This window comes from Myxocyprinus asiaticus, chromosome 19 (genome assembly GCF_019703515.2).
Source record: "Myxocyprinus asiaticus isolate MX2 ecotype Aquarium Trade chromosome 19, UBuf_Myxa_2, whole genome shotgun sequence".
NCBI classification, from domain to species: Eukaryota; Metazoa; Chordata; class Actinopteri; order Cypriniformes; family Catostomidae; genus Myxocyprinus; species Myxocyprinus asiaticus.
In genome coordinates this window covers 23,477,529-23,494,970 of record NC_059362.1, presented here as the reverse complement: position 1 = coordinate 23,494,970, position 17,442 = coordinate 23,477,529, and the positions used below count along the sequence as shown (strand labels likewise).

The 17,442-nt window shown below is 39.8% G+C and overlaps 1 protein-coding gene across 9 annotated transcripts in view; it reads right to left on the bottom strand.

The window, feature by feature from the left end:
- The window catches only part of LOC127456755 (protein furry homolog-like), a 206,515-nt gene that overhangs the window by 26,400 nt on the left and 162,673 nt on the right, over window positions 1–17,442 (bottom strand). For 8 of the 9 annotated variants that reach the window (XM_051725323.1, XM_051725324.1, XM_051725316.1 and 5 more), the window contains 2 exons: window positions 15,685–15,879; window positions 13,810–13,992 (listed from right to left, as the gene is read on the bottom strand). In XM_051725323.1, the coding sequence (XP_051581283.1) occupies window positions 13,810–13,992; window positions 15,685–15,879 (378 nt within the window). The remainder of the gene's footprint in view (window positions 1–13,809; window positions 13,993–15,684; window positions 15,880–17,442) is intronic. The other variant, XM_051725318.1, reaches the window with a different exon arrangement.

Genomic DNA, 17,442 nt, shown 5'->3' with positions numbered 1-17,442 from the left:
TACAGCACTCTGTGAACAGCCAGCTTCTTTGGCAATGAATGTTTATGGCTTACCCTCCTTGTGAAGGGTGTCAATGATTGTCTTCTGGACAACTGTCAGATCAGCAGTCTTCCCTATGATTGTGTAGCCTAGTGAACCAAACTAAGAGACCATTTTAAAGGCTCAGGAAACCTTTGCAGGTGTTTTGAGTTGATTAGCTGATTGGCATGTCAAAATATTCTAATTTTTTGAGATAGTGAATTGGTGGGTTTTTGTTAAATGTGAGCCAAAATCATCACAATTAAAAGAACCAAAGACTTAAACTACTTCAGTCTGTGTGCATTGAATTTATTTAATACACGAGTTTCACAATTTGAGTTGAATTACTGAAATAAATGAACTTTTCCACGACATTCTAATTTATTGAGATGCACCTGTATATAACCTATTATATATGTGTGTGTGTATATATATATATATATATATATATATATATATATATATACACACACACACACACTACATTGTAAACAAAAAAGAAGCATTTTCACAAGTAGACTCAGACTTTAAAACCCCACTGCACATGGAAAGAAAATATCAGCGTTGTGAGATCTTTATTCACTAATAATTGAACAAAAACAGAATCTCAGCTTAACGTCACAAATAATGAAGAACAAAGAAGCTACTTCGTTGTCAAAACATGTTCTCTGCATGGCTCTTATCAGTGGCTATAGAAATACGACAGTATATTTGAGCCCACATTTAAACCAGGTGGCCAGTCATAACGTTACACTTAGAGTTAAGATCACCAAGGAACTCTTAAACACCGCCACTCTCAAAATGGCCCTGCTATATGTGCTCAGTGCTCCTAATAAGAAAGGAAAATCAATAAATGGCATAAGGCTAATTCTTCACCATTCACTTACAACGCAAATGTGATCTGCAGTTGAATAATGCTGTGACATCAGAGGAACTATTAAATGGAAGCACTATATGTCCATTCATAAATCAGATGTGAGCACTGAGCTAAATAGCGACTGACCATAAAATCAATCAAACTCACGAGAAACATTTTTAAAATGAATTAAACCCTTGACAATCAGGACTCCACAGGACTTGCAACAATATTTTCTAAAACAAAGTCACACACTGAGCAACAGTTTTAACAATCAAGTAATTCAATATGTAGGAATGACTGATTTTGTCTTCTACTTTGAGGCTTTAATAACAATGGACAGAGCACAAAAAGTTATTTTATCATAAGTAGGGATGGCTCATGATGGTCGACTTGTCAATCCAACAACCAACTAGTTGATTAGTTAGGTCTACTTGTGAATGATCCTACTTCCCACTTCTGAAGTCTTTACTATGAGAAAGTCACATTCAAGTGCTTCGTTGTCGGAATGAAAATGAATCATGGATGACGCAAGGTTAATTCTTGCTGATGATATTGAATTTTTTTGTCAAATACATGCTACTGTGTGAAAATAACATACAATATGCATCAAATGGTTACTAATATACATAAATGTATATGACCGAAACGGCGATAACAAGATATTTGCATTTAGAAAATTTAATAAAATCTTTTATTAATTTCAGAAACCGTCCTGTTCTCTACCATGTTAAAAGTTTACAAATCCTCTCAATTCCCAGTCGTAATTACGACTTGAGAGGTTGTTCATGTGCAAATAAGGGATGGGCATTTCGAATAATGTTGTAGTTGAGTACTCTAACACATTATAAAAAATAAAAAAGTAATCGATTACTTGAAATTTTGCATTTAAGTTCAACCTTCAAACCTCGTATTCTTATGAAAAAAATAGCACTATGCATAAACAACATCTAGATTAAAAAAATGACCAAAATAAATAAATAAATAAATGAAAATAAAAATTTGCACACACATAGAAAGGCTAGTTACGTATGTAACTGTGGTTCTATGACTGAGTGGAAGACCGCCAGAGGCAGTACTGAAAGCACTAGTGGACAACTCTTGCACTTTGACTGAGAATCGAATTAGAAAGTTGTCACCCCGTGACACATGACGTGTAACCCCTTAACACGTCAGCTCGATCTCTAGATCATTCTCGCGAATTCCGAGTGACCAGAGACTCTGGCGGTCTTCCACTCAGTCATAGAACCACAGTTACATATGTAACCAGCGTTCTATTTCCTTTCGTTCCAGACCGCTAGAGGCAGTACTGAAAGCACTAGTGGAAGACGAATACCAATGCAGTCACGAGGAATCCCCATGCAATGCATCAGTGCAGGTAGAGAGCACAGCAGCACACACTGCTGGCAGGGGAATCACATTCAGTCTGTAGAAACGAGAAAAGTGCAGGCTGAAGCCCATGTTGCTGCTGCACAAATTTCAGAGAGCGATACACCTCTGAGCGCTGCCCAAGATGTTGCGAGAGCATACGTAGAGTGACAGTGAATAGATGAGGGGACAGGACGCCCTGAAGACTCGTATGCATGAGAAAAAAAAACCTGTGTCACCCAGTGCGCTAGTCTCTGCTTGGATAGTGCAATCCCTTTGCATGCATCACTAAAGCAAACTAACAATTGGTCAGTCTTGTGCCAGGCTGCTGTCCTGTCAATATAAACCTTCAAAGACCTAACTGGACATAGCTCAACCTGCATGTCAGCCTTATCTGGCAGCAGAGCAGCCAACACATGGGCAGATTCATAAATTGTGGAGACAATGTCTATGGTAAAAATGCTGGACTGCGCCACAATGAAACATTATTAAAATCAGGCTCCCAGCACAAACAGGGAGGGCTAACTGATTATGCGTGGAGCTTACTCACACACTTTGCAGTTGTAATGGCTAAGAGGAATGCAGTCTTCAAAGACAACCATTTAACATCAGAGTCTATTATAGGCTCAAATGGTGCATGACATAAGGAATTGAGCACTACACTCAAGCTCCACATTGGGCTTCGCACACCTCATGGATGGCACAGAAGATTAGCCCCTTTCAAAAAGGCCACAACTAACCGGTCAGATCCAAGTGAGACACCGTTCACCTCAGAAAATCTCAAATCCGTCCTACAGAACAGTGTAGTGGATCAGCAGCATGGTCGGTGCACCAGTCACACAACACCTTCCAATTACTAGCATACAATTTTTTTGTAGATCCTGGGTTCTACAGAAAACAGTGTCCCTGGCCCCCTGTGAACACTCCAAGAGAGGCTTGGTGGACCCGGTGGCCACACCCACGATTTCAACCGGTCTGGGTGAGGTTGCCAAAATCTCCTCTCCAACTGAGTCAGCAGATCTGATCTGCTGGGTAGAGGACAAGGTGGCCCTGCTAACAATGACAGGAGGGTCTGAAACCATGGCCTCGCAGGCCATTGAGGAGCAACTAAATGCAGACAGTGGCCACAGTCGTGCACACAGCACAAAGTCTGCCATATCATTTGCACCATCTCCGGGTGTAGTTTCCAATCTCCCTGTAACATCCTGCCACGTGAGAGTGCATCCGCGGCATGGATGAGTCGACCGGGCAGGTAAACCGCTCCAATGGAAAAAAGGTTTGCTTTAGACCATATCAGCAGATTGCGAGCTACTTGAAATGCGCTCTGTGACCTTGTGCCCCCCTGAAGATTGATGTAAAAAACTGTTGCCACGTTGTCCGTGCACACCAAGACATGCTTGTCCCTGAGCACTGTCTGAAAATGGAGTAGAGTGAGAAACACTTCAGTCAATTCCAGAACGTTTATATGTGCTGTGCACAAAGCCCCGCTCCAAGTGCCATTAACTCCTCTCCAGCACCAGACTCCACACCATCTGAGAAGACTGGCATCAGTCCTTATTACCTCCCACCGTGAAGGTGGAGGACCCAGTGGAACTGCTTTGAGGAGGAACTGCTTCCGTGACCATGGAGCCAGGGCCTGAATGCAACGCTGTGTGATTTTGACCCTTGCATATTTGTCCCGCACTGGACACAGCTGCTTCTGAATAAGCCAGCTTTTGAATGGTCTCAGCCATAGTAATCCCAGTGGCACCACTGCAGCTGCCACTGTGAGCCTCCCTAAGAGCCTCATTAAAGTAATATAGCGTTGAGAGTGGCCCACCCGAAAACGCGTCACCACTGTCAGAATTGAACATACCCTCTCCAGTGTGGGGGATCCCAGCATCGTGGGAGAGTTGAGTGTCAGACCTATAAAATGGGTAGACTGAGTTGGGACAAGCCTGCATTTGTCCCAATTCACTGTGAACCTCAAAGTCGTAATATGGTACAGCAACTGGCAAATTTGATCCATTGCCTGCTGTGGTGATACTGCACAGACAAGCTATTTGTACAGGTACGGCAACATTCTCATGCAGTTCCTGTGAAGTCGTTCCAGTGCAGCCTGGATGCACTTCGAAAACACCTTTGGTGCCAGAGAAAGGTCAAATGGGAGAAATCTAAACTGAAATATTTGACCCATAAATGAAAACTGAAGGAATCGCCTGTGTTCCGGAACAATTGGAATATGAATGCAGGTGCCCCTTAAATTTATCGTCACAAACCAATCTTGAGGCATAACGGCCAGGAAAACATCTGCCGTGTGCAACATTTGGTATGGCAGGAACTTTAAAAAAAAACTATTTAAATTCCTTAAATCTAAGATCGGCCGAAACCTGCCGTCTTTCATTGTGATCAGAAAATAAGGGGAAAAGAATCCCCTGGGATGAACTTGGGGGTTGACAAGTTCTATGGCTCCTTTTGCAACACCTGAACTTCGTGTGCAATGGCGTCTACCTGGCATGGATCATGAACTACTGTGGGTCTCACGCCAGTGTGTACAGAGGGTCGACAGTGAAACTGTATATGATAGCCTCTTGAGAGGGTAGTCAGCAGCCACTAGTTTGTTGTTATTGATCCCCAATGAGCCAGCTGACTCTCCATAAAACAGCCCACAGTTGACCTTACCATGACAGCACTCCTGTCTGCGCATGTCTGCATAGATGGGGGGCGACGATGGGGACCTTGGTGTCGTATGCGAGACTAATGCACAGCTATTAAGGTGCCACCACGTCTGACAGGAGGTGGTGGAGGTTGGGGGCTCCAACGGCAAAACTGATGAGGAGGCTTAAATGTAGGTTTTTCACCAATATTCTGATAGCGAGCAACAGGGTCGCTGTAGGTGCCCTGTGGCGTGAAGCTGTCCCTACATGATAGGAACGAGTCTCTGAGACCGAAACACGCCAATACAGAGATTCCTGTGCTGCTGGTCCGAAGATTCGACCAGGTACTAGTGGCAACCGTCTCAAGTTGTTCCGACAGACCTCTGGCAAAGGGGATTGGGCCAACCAAACCTGGCGCCATGCTTGCACTAGAGTGCCCAAAGCTGTCCCGCAGTGGTTGGCAATTACACCCATCGCCTACAACGCAAGTTCAGTCAGATACATCACTAAAGGGTCAGATGATGTTGCATTCAGGGAGGAGTGCAACACAACAAGCATGTGCGCCAAAGAATTAGAAACATAACCAAGTCATGCTGTAGAGTTGTATGCCCGTGACAGTAGTTTATCTGTGCGTCTGCACTCGACGTTGGGGTAGCACACATTCTCACAGAGTGCCTCATCAGGAGACATGATGAGCACCGCAACACTGGGTTCTACATGTGGCATGCTGCCAAGACCCACTGCCTCCAGGTTCTGCATTACAGCCAGTGTGTGGGCCAGTTGATCAGGACGTGTGGCCTTTGATTAACTATGTAATGCAGACACCAATACGGATGTAAAAATCACGGCACAGAGGCATCATAAAGGAGGCTCTTTGTGCACGATGCAGAAAAACATTCTCAAAGCCCACTGCTGGTTGTGGGGGGTCCAGATAAATATGGGCGAGCATCGCTTTCAACGTTCCCTCCAAGGACGTTACCACTAAACATGACCCACCCAATTTGTCAGACACATTATTACAGTCAGAGTGGTTTGACTGGGCCACAGGTAGACTCACCAATCGCTGAGGTTGCAACCGGATTTGCGCCAAAAAGCGAGTCAGAGGCAGCCACTGACATTGCATCTAACTCCTGTTCTGCATGCATAGCTGGTGACGATGGCATGCATGATTCAGTCTCCACTTTGTCCTGCTCGTCTGTTGTAGGCTGAGATCTAGCCAGGAGTGGCAGTAAAAATTCTACAGCAGAAGACAGCTGCTCCACTTTGTGTGCTAAATCAGAAGATTTAGTTTTTTTATTCCTTTTGTCATGCTGAAGTTTATGCTTAGACATAGTGATACTCGAAGAAGGCAGAAAATCCTCTGCAGAGGATTCCAGAACTGTCAGTCGCACAGCTGATGTGTTCAGGGGTTTTTATAGCTAAAGCCACGGGGTGACAACTTTCTAATACAATTCTCGGTCAAAGCGCAAGAGTTTTCCACCAGTGCTTTCAGTACTGCCTCTGGCGGTCTGAAACGAAAGGAAATAGAACATACATTCCAAATCTTCTTGAGAGATATAATCACATAAAATTATTTAAATGTTCTTTTTGGGTAAACTATTCCTTTAACAATGTCATGCATCAACAGTACCAACCAATTAATCGTAGTTGTAACGGCAAGATTTTGGTGAGAGAAATGGTTTCATTGTTGTCCATGGCAGGCAAAAACACAAAGGAAAATCTAATTGCAATATTTGAGTAGTGTTTTAGTGCTTTTTTCTTTTTAATTTCAAATTAAAAAGAATTCCAACTTTTAAAAACATGTCTCAAGACACCTATGTTCTATTGTATTAATTGTGCTGTGTCTTGCTTAAAGCACAAGGACACATACAGTCTGAACAGCCCCTTAGTCAACCAATCAGGTAACCCACAGGCTAGTTGATTTTGAAAATATGTGGTTTAGCATTAGTTGCTTAAAATTAAAGGTTCGAACTCTTGAAGATAACAAAAATTAAGCAAAAGTTGACAATGGAGCTCAATGCCAAATAAAAGCTGAACTCATGATCTTTAAGATAAATCACATATGAAGTTTCAACAAACTAGGTGAGTGATAGTAAAACACGGCTCTGGGAACAAACTGTTCTGTTTTAGACTCGTGTTTTATTCAAACCTACTTTAGAAGGCAACCAAGAAAAAAACAACATCTAATTCGTCGAACTTGAGTTCTTTTTTTCTACCTCTTCCTTCATCTATTTATGAGTCTAATGCATTAACAGAAGAAGGGAGGGTGGCGTGGAGCCAAAGTAGATGCAGTATTACAGAAAGCTTTTAAATGTTGGCCAAGCAGATGAGTAAGACAATTGATGGTTTTATCTGGACTCATTACGCTAAGAGCAGGACATTGACAGGGGAGATGCCCTTGAGCTGCTCTTGAGGTATGAATGCATTAGACTGGTCTTGGCTGGATTGAGGAAGTACTGATTAGGGTCAGTTAGGATCACTACTTTATTTTAAGAATGTGAAATGTCAGAATAATAGGAGAGAGAATGATTTATTTCAGCTTTTATTTCTTTCATCACATTCCTAGTGGGTCAGAAGTTTACATACACTTTGTATTTGTTAGCATTGCCTTTAAATTGTTTAACTTGGATCAGCTGTTTTGGGTAGCCTTCCACAAGCTTCTCACAATAAGTTGCTGGAATTTTGGCCCATTCCTCCAGACAGAACTGGTGTAACTGAGTCAGGTCCTTGCTCATACATGCTTTTTCAGTTCTGCCCACAAATCGGATTGAGGTCAGGGCTTTGTGATGGCCACTCCAATACCTTGACTTTGTTGTCCTTGAGCCATTTTGCCACAACTTTGTAGGTATGCTTGGGGTCATTATCCATTGGAAGACCCATTTGTGACCAGGCTTCTTACCAACTTCCTGACTGATGCCTTGAGATCTTGCTTTAAAATATCCACATAATTTTCCTTCCTCATGATGCCATCTATTTTGTAAAGTGCACCAGTCCCTCCAGCAGCAAAGCACCCCCACAACATGATGCTGCCACCCCCATGCTTCACAGTTGGGATGGTGTTCTTCGGCTTGCAAGCCTCACCCTTTTTCCTCCAAACATAACGATGGTCATTATGGCCAAACAGTTACATTTTTGTTTCATCAGACCAGAGGACATTTCTCCAAAAAGTAAGATCTTTGTCCCCATGTGCGCCTGTAAACTGAAGTCTGACTTTTTTATGGCGGCTTTGGAGCAGTGGCGTCTTCTTTGCTGAGTAGCCTTTCAGGTTATTTCGTTTCACTGTAGATATAGATACTTGTCTACCTGTTTCCTCCAGCATCTTCACAAGGTCCTTTGCTGTTGTTCTGGGATTGATTTGCACTTTTTGCACCAAACTACATTCATCTCTAGGACACGGAATGAGTCTCCTTCCTGAGCGGTATGATGGCTGTGTGGTCCCATGGTGTTTATACTTGCATACTATTATTTGTACAGATGAACGTGGTACTTTCAGGTGTTTGAAAATTGCTCCCAAGAATGAACCAGACTTGTGGAGATCCACATTTTTTTTTTCTGTTGCTGTACAGTTGAAGTCAGAAGTTTACATACACCTTAGCCAAATATGTTTAAACTCAGTTTTTCTCAATTCCTGACATTTAATCGTAGAAAACATTCCCTGTCTTATGTCAGTTAGGATCACTACTTTATTTTAATAATTTGAAATGTCAGAATAATAGAAGAGAGAATGATTTATTTCAGCTTTAATTTCTTTCATCACATTCCCAGTGGGTCAGAAGTTTACGGACACTTAGTTAGTATTTGGTAGCATTGCCTTTAAATAGTTTAAATCTTGTCAAATGTTTTGGGTAGCCTTATACAGACTTCTCACAATAAGTTTCTGGAAGTTTGGCCCATTCCTCCAGACAGAACTGGTGTAACTGTGTCAGGTTTATAGGCTGGCTTTTTTATGGCAGTTTTGGAGCAGTGGCTTCTTCCTTGCTGAGCAGCCTTTCAGGTTATGTCGACATAGGACTCATTTACTGTGGATATAGATTCTTGTCTGCCTGTTTCCTCCAGCATCTTCACACGGTCCTTTGCTGCTGTTCCGGGATTGATTTGCACTTTTCACACCAAATTAAGTTCATCTTTAGGAGACAGAATTCACCTCCTTCCTATGCGGTACGATGGCTGCATTGTCCCATGGTATTTATACTTGTGTACTATTGTTTGTACAGATGAACATGGTACCATCAGGCGTTTGGAAATTGCTCCCAAGGATGAACCAGACTTGTGGAGGTCCACAAATTTTTTTTTCTGAGGTCTTGGCTGATTTCTTTTGATTTTCCCATGATGTCAAGCAAAGAAGCACTGCGTTTGAAGGTAGGCCTTAAAATACATCCACAGGCACACCTCCAATTCAGTACACCTCCTATCAGAAGCTAATTGTCTAAAGGCTTGACATCATTTTCCAAGCTGCTTAAAGGCACAGTTAACTTAGTGTATGTAAACTTCTGACCCACTGGAATTGTGATATAGTTAATTAAAAGTGAAACAATCTGTCTGTAAACAGTTGTTTGAAAAATTATATCTATTGTAAAAATAAATATGTGTTCATATGCAATTCCCAGTGTGCAATGCTTCAATGCCACTGGATGACTTTAAGGGAAGGTTGGCTGAGCAGATGCATCTATATTTCGAAGAACTACCGCAAATAATGTTTAAAGCACTATTTCACCTACAGCAAAATTGCCTTTTACCCCTCATCACTTCTTGTTTAGATAGAGGATTATATTATGCATAGTTTGCAATTGTCCACTACCTTTAGTACATTGAAATGTCCAAAAAAAAACTTCAGTTGGAAGGTTTTAGCTATTCTTGTACAACTTTATTTCATACAAGGCAAATATTTTTCATAATGTGTATTTAAATGTAGCCTTATTTATTTTTTTGTTTTTTAATAGATTAACTTTAATGTACAAATTGCGTAAAATGTAAAAAAAAATCTATTCTTTTTAGAATGGATTCCCAGCCCTTTCCCTCCAAACCATAAAGAAGTTGAAACAGCTGAGCAATGGTATACTGTTTGCAAACATTCAGACACCGGTCCACCACTGGGGGAGGCGTTTATAGATGCATTTAAATATGAGAACGCTACATGTAAGACCTTAACTAATGTGACAATAAAATTTGTCACCAATGCCTTCATGCCTCATTCTATGAGTAGAATTCACATGAGACCAGTAAAAGTAGCTGTTTTAACCACTTGATGATGATTTAAAGTAATATGCAGTAGATAATGTGTAATTTTATTTATGTTTACATTCTGAATTCATGGCGCTAATGTGCTAACATGCTATATGTGACCATAATATTCACCGGTTACATTCTGTTATTGTAATTTATGATGACACTGATACTACAGCAAAGATGTATAAAAGTGTGTATAAAAGTGTTAATGGCCAGAATAAAGACAAAAGAATGATGATAAGAGGCATCTCTCACTTTGGGCAAATGTGTGAAAAAAATGTCATGGAAAATGTCACTACGCGAACAATTAAACAGTTGTAAGTTTGCACCAGCTCGCTAATAACTCTGCATACTGGTGTGTTCATGTTTGTACTGGTCTTAACTGACTGAACAACCTAACTGGAATTAGCGTTAGGTTGAGCTCTAGGTCACACCTCCCGATGACATGGACCAATGGCAGTTAGAAGGTGTTTAGCAGCCGGTACACAGTTTTTCTGAAAGTCTGGCTGGCGAGCTGTTATGAACTACTGAGAAAACTGAAAAACATCTTTGTTTTGGACAGATTTAGTTCAAAATGATGTCACACCCATTCGTTCTTCGATTTCAATAAAGTATGAAACTTTTAAACACTGGTGAGCTTTTAAGCGCTGTCTCTATCACGGACAACAACAACAAAATAATCACTGTGTGCTGTGTTGGAGTTTGTTGTTGTGATGACTTAGACCAAAAGGTACCTCTAAAATTCATGACAATCAATCTCAAAATTAAAAATAAGGCCCCTCTTTTTTACACGTTTGTATAGTTATCACCGAATTTCGAATTTAGTGAAAAGTCACATCAAGCATGATCATTATCAATAATCATTTTCATGATCAATCATTGTGGTCACTTCCGAGTACTCGACTACTCATGCCCATCCCTAGTATTGATCAGAAGTTATTCATTCATTAACATCAATGTGAGGGCTGTTCTTCTATGAATGGTGACCAGGGAACACACACCATTTTACTTTCATTGAGAATCATCTGAGCAATATTGGTTGTACAAAGGTTGACCTGTGGTAAAATCTTTAAAGACATTTCTGGAGTGTACCAGTGTTTTGCATTTAAACAGCAATCAAATGGAATAAAATACAATTTTGCTAATATCACCACTTAGCTGTTAGTAACATGTTAGAGCTGGCTCAAGCCTGTTAGTGGTCTCAAATGTTCTCTCTCAGTCAGGCTGTGCCACTTTTTTTTTGCTTAATTACTTTTGGATGCTCTTCAATTAAAAATTTTGCTGTTATTTATTCACCTTCACATTGTTCCAAACCTGTGCGCTTTTGTTGTTTCTGTAAAAAACAAAATTGGGAGAATCTTCATGCTGCTCATTTCCATACAATGAAAGCATACAGTATAGCGACTAGGGGCTCTGTGAAGCTCCAAAAAGTACAGCAAAATATTACAACTACCATAAAAGTGGTCCATACAACTTGTGTGCTATAATCAAAGTTTTCTGAAGCCTTATAATAGCTTTGTGTGAGCAACAAACCGACATTTTAATAATGATAATGATTTTTTTGCTATAACTCTCAAACGTCACTTGCGCATCTTCAAACTTGAAGCATTGCATCAGGTTTGACGTCAATGACACCAAACAGTAGGGCTGGGTATTGATACAGATTTCCCATTTCGATTCGATTCAATTTGATATAGATCCATATGGGTATTTTTCAGTTATAATGTTCCTTTTACTTACATTTGAAAATAATTCTCTCCTAGCTAATGCTGTTAATTATACAGGGGACCTTCTTACTAGTTACATTTCTAAAATATCAATTTTAATTATATTTTATTCGTTTTTCATCATTTTGGACACATTTTGGCTTTCTAAAAATGAACAAATCCATGTATTCAATCAATAAATAAGATATATTTAATATATTATTAGTTGTTACTTGATTGTTGTTTAATTGCATAAAATGTACTATTTAAGCATATTTACATTGATTTGTTGAACACGTGCTAAAACTAACAAAAAACTGCATTTCTGTAAAGAGCATCATTAAATGAACGCATGTTAATGAGAGAGGATCGAATGGCTTTATCTCATGTGTGATTAGAATTAAACATTTCTTTTTCTTTTCTTGATCAACAACTGACTGTAGAGGACTGAAAGGGTATTAAAAAAAGACACTATTCAATGGGTTGCGTGGATGTCATCTTGGGACACGCATTACACGGGTAACTTTTACTCTCAACATGCAGTCCACCACTACACTACACAAACACTGGTGAGTGAAATGTAAACATTTACCAGCCATTTGCTAAGTTTATACTTTTCAGTCGCATACCGCAAAATTTTATTGCAAATGCAAGTAATTTCCTCTCATTGTAGTAGAGGGTTGCGCATAGAGTAAAAGATCGATCTTGGGATTTAAGAATCAATATCGAGATTGATCAAATGATGATCGCGATGCATCGGAAAATCGATATTTTTACACACCCCTACCAAACAGCATTGGTTCTTGGTTGTCTCATAACAGAAAGTATGCACCAAGTTTAAATATGTGGAAATGCTAATGAAAAAAGAGCATTATCTGTAAGTTATCTGTAAATACATTAAAATTCGATCTGTTCATCACATAATGGTATTGTATGGCTCCAGAAGGCTTGGAATATAGCACACAAGTTTTTTCTTTTTCTTTTACATTTTTGGAGCTTGACAGACCATGGTCTCTGTGTTTTCACTTTATAGAAAATAAGCAGTGTGCACATTCTTTCAAAATGTTCTCATTTTGTGAAAAAAAAAAATAATACAGGTTTGGAACACGAGAATGGGTAAATGATTTTTGGACGAATCACCCCTATAAAAGGCATTTAAAAGGACAATATCAATATACATGAGTGTTCTTTTTTTAACATGCTATTTATCCTCATCCCTGACTGTATTTACAGGCACTCCCGATAACATTTTACATTTCTGGAACTTGTTCCAGATGCTTTTTGGAGTAACATTGATGGCTGGCAAATGGACACTGGAAACTGATCATCTGATATCTATGGCTTTAATCAGCCAATAGAAAAACAGCCAGGGATGATGTAATTCAAAGGGGTCAAAAATGAAGAAAATCCACATAAAACCCATGTCTGAGGATACTGCCTTTTAAACCCTAAGCAATGGTGGGATAGTCTTCACTTATACTCACAATAAGGTTGCAGGTCCAGATAGCAGCAAGTAGTCTTCGTGTTAACCTCTTTGTTTTTCAACATTTCGGGGACCAAATGAGGTAGTTCTAGCACAGCAGGCCTGAGGTGTATGTTTGTCCCTGATGATAATCTCTCCCCAAATCACACATTAAGCAAGCAAGCCCCACCCGCATAGCAGTCAATCATTATCTAATGTCAATGTTGGTAGTCATCCCACAAAGCAACACCAAGAGAAAGAGGAAAAGAAAAAGGCATGATGCTTTTACACTGTAGGAAACAATTGGAGGACAAAGAGATGTGACAGTGCCCAGTATCTAAAATGCAACACTTGGAAACACTAGTATCATTTAGTGTGCATTTATAAAGCTAAAGCAGTGGGACACCACTGGACGATGGGAGGAATTTTAGGCAAGAAAACAGTACCAGCTAACTCAACAGAAGAGAAAACAGCAAAAAGCAATGGCTAAAAAGCACCCGTGCACCATAATTTATCAAGACTCCTGATTGATCCCACCTCAGGCAGCTGGCTGCTATTGCTGTCAGAGTGGGCGGTCTCAGGGGTGGGGCTGTCAAGGAGGGGCAGGGGTGGAGTGGGTGTGGCCTCTTCAGTCAGGACACTACTGGAGGACTCCTGGGACTGCTGGAGAGAGTCCATGTGATTGGATATAGCGTCATCAGTAGCGGAATCACTGTTAAGCTGCGTAAAGAGGAAAATAAATCATTTAGAAAAAGATCAAACATTAAAGAATTTTCATTTTGGGGTGAATTCAGACATAATTTACTCATTGAAACAACTTTCCCTCAACTCAACATTTTTCCATGTAATAAAAGTGAATGAGGACTGGGGCTGTCAGGCTCCAAAACAACAACAAAGCAGCACCAGAAAAGTGGTCCATATTACTTTTATGGTGTTTTTGTCATCAGTCCTTTCATTATGTGGAAACAAGTGGCCAGGATATCCTTCAGAAATTCACCATTTTGTGTTCCACAGAAGTAGTCATTACATTTTTAAGAACATTTTTTGGAGCAACTTGAGGGTGAGTAAACGACATCTACATTTTCATTTTGGGGTGAACTATTTTTTTAAAACATCATCATGTTGCATCTGCTTTGAATGACTAATATCTGCCCTGAACTTTTCAAACTAAGTGTTATACCACATGCAAGCTCTACTGATCAATAGTTCATGATGTCTGTATATTTGCATTTCATTCCTCTTATATTATGACATCATGCAGCATGCCTTTAGAATAACGTGAGTCTGGCAAGACTAATAACATTCAACTTTCAGCAGAGATACTTTAGACATATTCACAGAGTACAAAGTGGAAGGAAAAGGACATTAAAAAAAAAAGACAAAAAAGGAAGATGACTTTCACTCAGCAGCGTTAAAGGATCATTTTATTTATTTATTTTTTTTTTAGCTCTGCTTAGTAGCTCATGTCTCATAGCAAGCGAAAGGGTTTTTATTAGAGGCTTAGAATAGAGAAATATTAAGCTCATGTTGAAACATTCATGTAGAAAAAACAATACAAAGCAGTTTCAGTAATAAAGATCATGCTATCAAGTGTCTAAATCAGTGGTTCTCAACTTGTGTTTTTTTTAAATTATTTAATATTATACAATTTAATGCTTAATTTTAAAGACATTTTTGTTTACTTCTGTACGATGAACAATTTTGGCATTGGGTCACCACTTGATACCCAGTGTAAAATCTGGGACCTGAAGCAAATCCAGTTGAGAACCACAGATCTACATAATCCTGGCAAAGTTAGTGCAAGCACACAAGATAACTAAACCCTTGTATTACATTACTCTGATTGGAAAACAGGTCAGAAAGTAACTCTCCACCAAAAGATAGAAACAAAGAAATAAAACTGATTGGTCTCCATCACCTTACAGACACTTAGCACATTTAAATCTTACCTTAAAACATATTATTTTAGGAAAGCTTTTACTTTTTAATCTATTTTTGTATTACATACTATTTTGTGTTCTTTATATTGATATGCATGTTTATATTGTCTTTTCTTTATTCTTTTTATTCTTATATTTCATTCTTTTTTTTTCTATGTAAAGCATCTAAAAAAAGGCGCTACATAAAACAAAGTTTATTTTTATTATCATTACTTACCCCAATGAATAAAAAAAGGGAATCAAAATGGAAAAAAAGGGGCAGAGGGGGTTGGAGGTCTAAAAATCAACAGTTGGCTTGGCGGCAGGGAGAAGTGTGGAGGGCACTTGTCTAAAGAAGTGCGGGTTATGAGCAGAAAGCAAGCATCTAACCCCACTTACGAAGGCCGCTGCAGCGTCTAAGCACAATTTGGCACACAGACACACCATGCCGGAGCCCCCTGTGGGGAGGGGGCCCAGAGGAGAGGGGACTTACAAGGTTGGAGTGGGTGAGAATCTGGCTAGCGCTCAGTACCTCCTCCTCAGATGACTCATCGGTGTCCTCCGGTTGGATGAGGCTGGGCGTGCTGCCAGAGTACTGGCAGTCCTGTAAGGACGGGATGTCACCTTTGTCAATGCTGTCCAGAGAGCGACGCCGCACACCCCAGTTGAAGTTGTCCATGCTCTCCCCCTGTAGGTGGACCAAGAGAAATTCAATAAGAGCAGAGTAAAACAGATCAACCCTGAACTACACAGGCTTTGATAATTGCATTATACAGAAGGAGAAGTTGCACTCAAAACACAATACAATACACACACCCACAGAGAACAATGAAGTTGGGTAAAATGGAATAAATGACACAAGGAGGACCATTTCAAGATGCTTTATGTTCTATTTTGTAAAAGCACCAAAACTTATTGATGTACTGTATTTTCCGGAATATAAGTTTTTTTTTTTTTTTTTTTTTCCATCATCTGAATGGTCCTGTGACTTATAGTCCGAAGCAACTTATTTACATAATTTACACATAATTGATGTCAGCTGGCCAAAGCCTTTTTTATTTTATATACTGGATGTTATGGAGCCTGCATTGGCTCATTCAATCCTTAGCGTGATCAGTAAATTTGCCCATGTGAAGAAAGAAAAAAAGTGAAAAGAAAAGGTGTTTTTATGTTAGGTCTGCCACAACTTGTTGGTTGACAAGCCTGCTTCGGAAAGCATATCAGCAAACACATAACCCCGGTTCTCGGATAACAGGAGTGAGCTATCTCACCACACTTCCCTCTTTGCAGCTGCACAGAAAAGAGATATGTGGAGAATAAAGAAGGAACCTATTGCAGTGACTTATTGAGGCGGGACTCCCTGATCACCGCTGTCATTGGTCTGTCAACTGACATCTGCGGTGTTATTGGTGGTTTCAGGATTGGTCACACCCCTAGATGATTTTCAAAGTATGATACCTCACTCCTGTTATCAGAGAACTAGTGTTACATGAGTAACTTAGTTTTAAAGTAGCCCATACAGAGCATTTTGCCTTTACAAAGTACTTCATGCAACCAGTTTAAATATTCTGTGCCATCATAACATTATTTTTCTAACAAACTCTAGACCGCTGTCAAACGCAACTCTTTGCATCTCCAGAAAATGACGTTTCATCACACTCGTAGTAAAAACATTCAGTCAGTGAACCAGATAATCAGTGCATAGCAAAGAGGGTTGCAAATATCAGAAATATCCACAGATAGACAGTCGCTAACTTGAATGATAATGAATGTATAGAATACAACAGGCATATTGTTTTACTCACAGACTAAAAGCTGTTTATTTGTATACAGCATAGAGTTACGTATGTTATAAACAGATGTGGCTTATTTGTTGTGCTTTTTCATGAAACAAACAGAATATGAAAAACTGTTACACATGATTACTTAAAGCAAATGCTCCTGATTAAAACAAGGACAGATAATGCATGATACGATGTGTAGATCTTATGGTAATCTTCACGGAGTGCGTCTTAACATGCTACTGAGCGGCTAAAGGAAAGTCTGGGGGCTGCTCCAGGGGCCGGTTGCACCAGCTGTGTATAAGTTACAACTTAGCCTAGTTGTGGCAAAAACGGGCAAAAAGTCACAATTTATGCACTACTAAATATTTGAGCATTGTACCATTAAACGTCGGTAGAACGTAACCATACGTATAAACTAAATATCTACGGAAGCCTGGAATAAAAAAGCAGACTGATATTTTTTGACA